The 2,081-nt window shown below is 51.1% G+C and overlaps 1 protein-coding gene across 1 annotated transcript; it reads left to right on the top strand.

Annotated features, from left to right (window-relative positions):
* Window positions 1-423: 423 nt before the first annotated feature.
* Window positions 424-1,107, top strand: FTJAE_8097 (uncharacterized protein; the record flags this gene model as incomplete). Its single annotated transcript, XM_037354877.1, has 2 exons — window positions 424-586; window positions 881-1,107. 2 exons carry the CDS (start codon window positions 424-426, stop codon window positions 1,105-1,107), a joined length of 390 nt encoding a protein of 129 aa, XP_037204827.1.
* Between the last annotated feature and the right edge of the window lie 974 nt (window positions 1,108-2,081).

The following is a 2,081-nucleotide window of genomic DNA, read 5'->3' as shown; positions in this document are numbered from 1 at the left end:
CTTCCTCATGGCTCATCTTTGGTGTCCTTCCAGTGACGGCACCCCCATCCGATACTTCGCTGCTATACTATCTTCAGACAGTTCAGGATGCAGCGACCAAATAGTTGGGCCCCCTTCTCCTCGCTGCACCAGAGGCCCGAATCTGAAAGAATTTAACCATGCTTGTCAAGTAAATATAACGAGGTAAAACGTACGAGGGGATGGGTACATCCGGCGCCCAATTCATCTCGCCCTCAGCGGCGATTGCTGCGAGAGGTGACGGAAGACCTTGAGCTCCAGCCCAATATAGGGTTCTTCGGAGATCCCTGAGTTGCATCTGTCGAGGTCAGCGACTGTTTTTGGACGAGTGTAGGTCAAACTTACCATTTAGGTGCAGGAGGCGCGCGACACACCTTGGACGAGAGACGAGCAATGGTCGATGTGATGAACATTGAAACCGCCGAAACATGCCAAAGAACTCGGTATAACTGCAAATGTCTGGAATTTGGAATGGGATGCGAGGACGAAGGTGGTGCTCTAAAGGTTAATGAAGCCCAGAGCCAAGAAAAGGTCCAGAAACTCGTCCAACAGTGGAAGGGAAAAGGAAGTAGGGGAAGGAAGCTCAGGAGGGAGGGGAGTCGGCCTGTGACACCGGAGGGAAAATTGAGAACGGGTCCATGAGTTTCTTGGGGTCCGATAGGGCCCTGTGAGGTGCCGATCTCGCCACCCCGCCTACCTTTGGTGTGAAGGACCCCGATTTCAGGGGTCGGCTTCACTGCGAGGTCAATGAACTCCCAGGCTTGAAGACCTTGATCTTTCGCCAACATCGCTGCCTCGTCCACACATTCCGTCGTCAAAGCATCAATCGAAACACATTAACGATAGAGGCTTCATAGCCCAGGCATCTACGTCCCAGGTTCCAAAGCCCGGGGTAGTCTGCTTCCTGAATTCAAGAAGCAGCATCTCGAACTCAACGACAAGCTCAGCGAAAAGGCCCGTACCCAAATTGATAGCTTTATCAAAGACCCTGAGGCAGAAGACCCAGATATCAGCAAGCACTATTTAGTCGGCAAGTACGGAACCAGGGTTATCAACTGGTACATTAACATGCAGCAATTGGATATGTAGTGTTTGTCTGTGTCTCTGGCGGATGTTGGTGTCGGATTCTTCGCAGCCACCGACACGACAATATCAATATAGACACAATGGCATTTAGAAATATTCACTTTATGAAATGAGGATAAAGATTGGACTCATACATCGTTATTATTCATTCATGTAGTAAAGTGTAGGCCTAAAGCTCTACGACCGTATCCTCGCAAAACCCTGAACTCCAATCAAATACATCAAATCCTTTCCGAAGACCTTGCTTGGGAGAGACATTGCCATGGCAAGTCTTTTTCTTTCCTTAAAAAACAAAAACAAAAACAAAGAACAGGGGACAAGAGGGAAAGATGAGAAGCACTGCTTGTGCTTAATTGTACCAGTCGTTCTCATCACCGGGAGCCTCGATCGTAACGGCCATCACACCGTTAGAGTCGCGAACACCACGGTGAACCATGGTGGCACTGTTGAAACTGTGCTCTACCAAGCATATCTCCTCCACTTGCGGGAGTCTTGTCGCCATCTCCATTATCGCTCTCATCAGCCCGTCATCGAGATCCGTTCGCAGTTGGTCTCCGGGGTTCAGTCGCCACATCGGGAGGATCCAGGTCATAATTCTTCGATGAAATTCGAGGGAGATTCGCCTCAGGTTGGCCATCCCCACCAGCTGGTCGGCGATGAGGGCCAGACGGAACGGAATATCCGTCGCCTGGGGAATCCCGCTGACGGGGAACGTGTCCGCCGGCGCCTTCTCCTGCACGACCAGCTGTTGGAGATGGTCCAGCTGGTTGATCTTGACCCGAGTGCCTCCTCTAAGATGTCTCAGGAAGTCGTTAATAGGGGTCTTGAAATTCACCCTCAGTTGCCGAACTTGTGGGCAACCGTCCTTGATTGAGGCAACTCCCTGACTAACGATGCGAGGCAAAACATCGATGACCTGCACATTGCGCAGGGAGTGTCTGAGAAGGGTGGACAAGGTTGGTGGGCGTAGTTCCGAG

Source organism: Fusarium tjaetaba (assembly GCF_013396195.1).
Source record: "Fusarium tjaetaba strain NRRL 66243 chromosome Unknown NRRL66243_c0000168, whole genome shotgun sequence".
Lineage (NCBI taxonomy): Eukaryota > Fungi > Ascomycota > Sordariomycetes > Hypocreales > Nectriaceae > Fusarium > Fusarium tjaetaba.
This window is presented reverse-complemented; position numbering and strand designations above follow the sequence as displayed.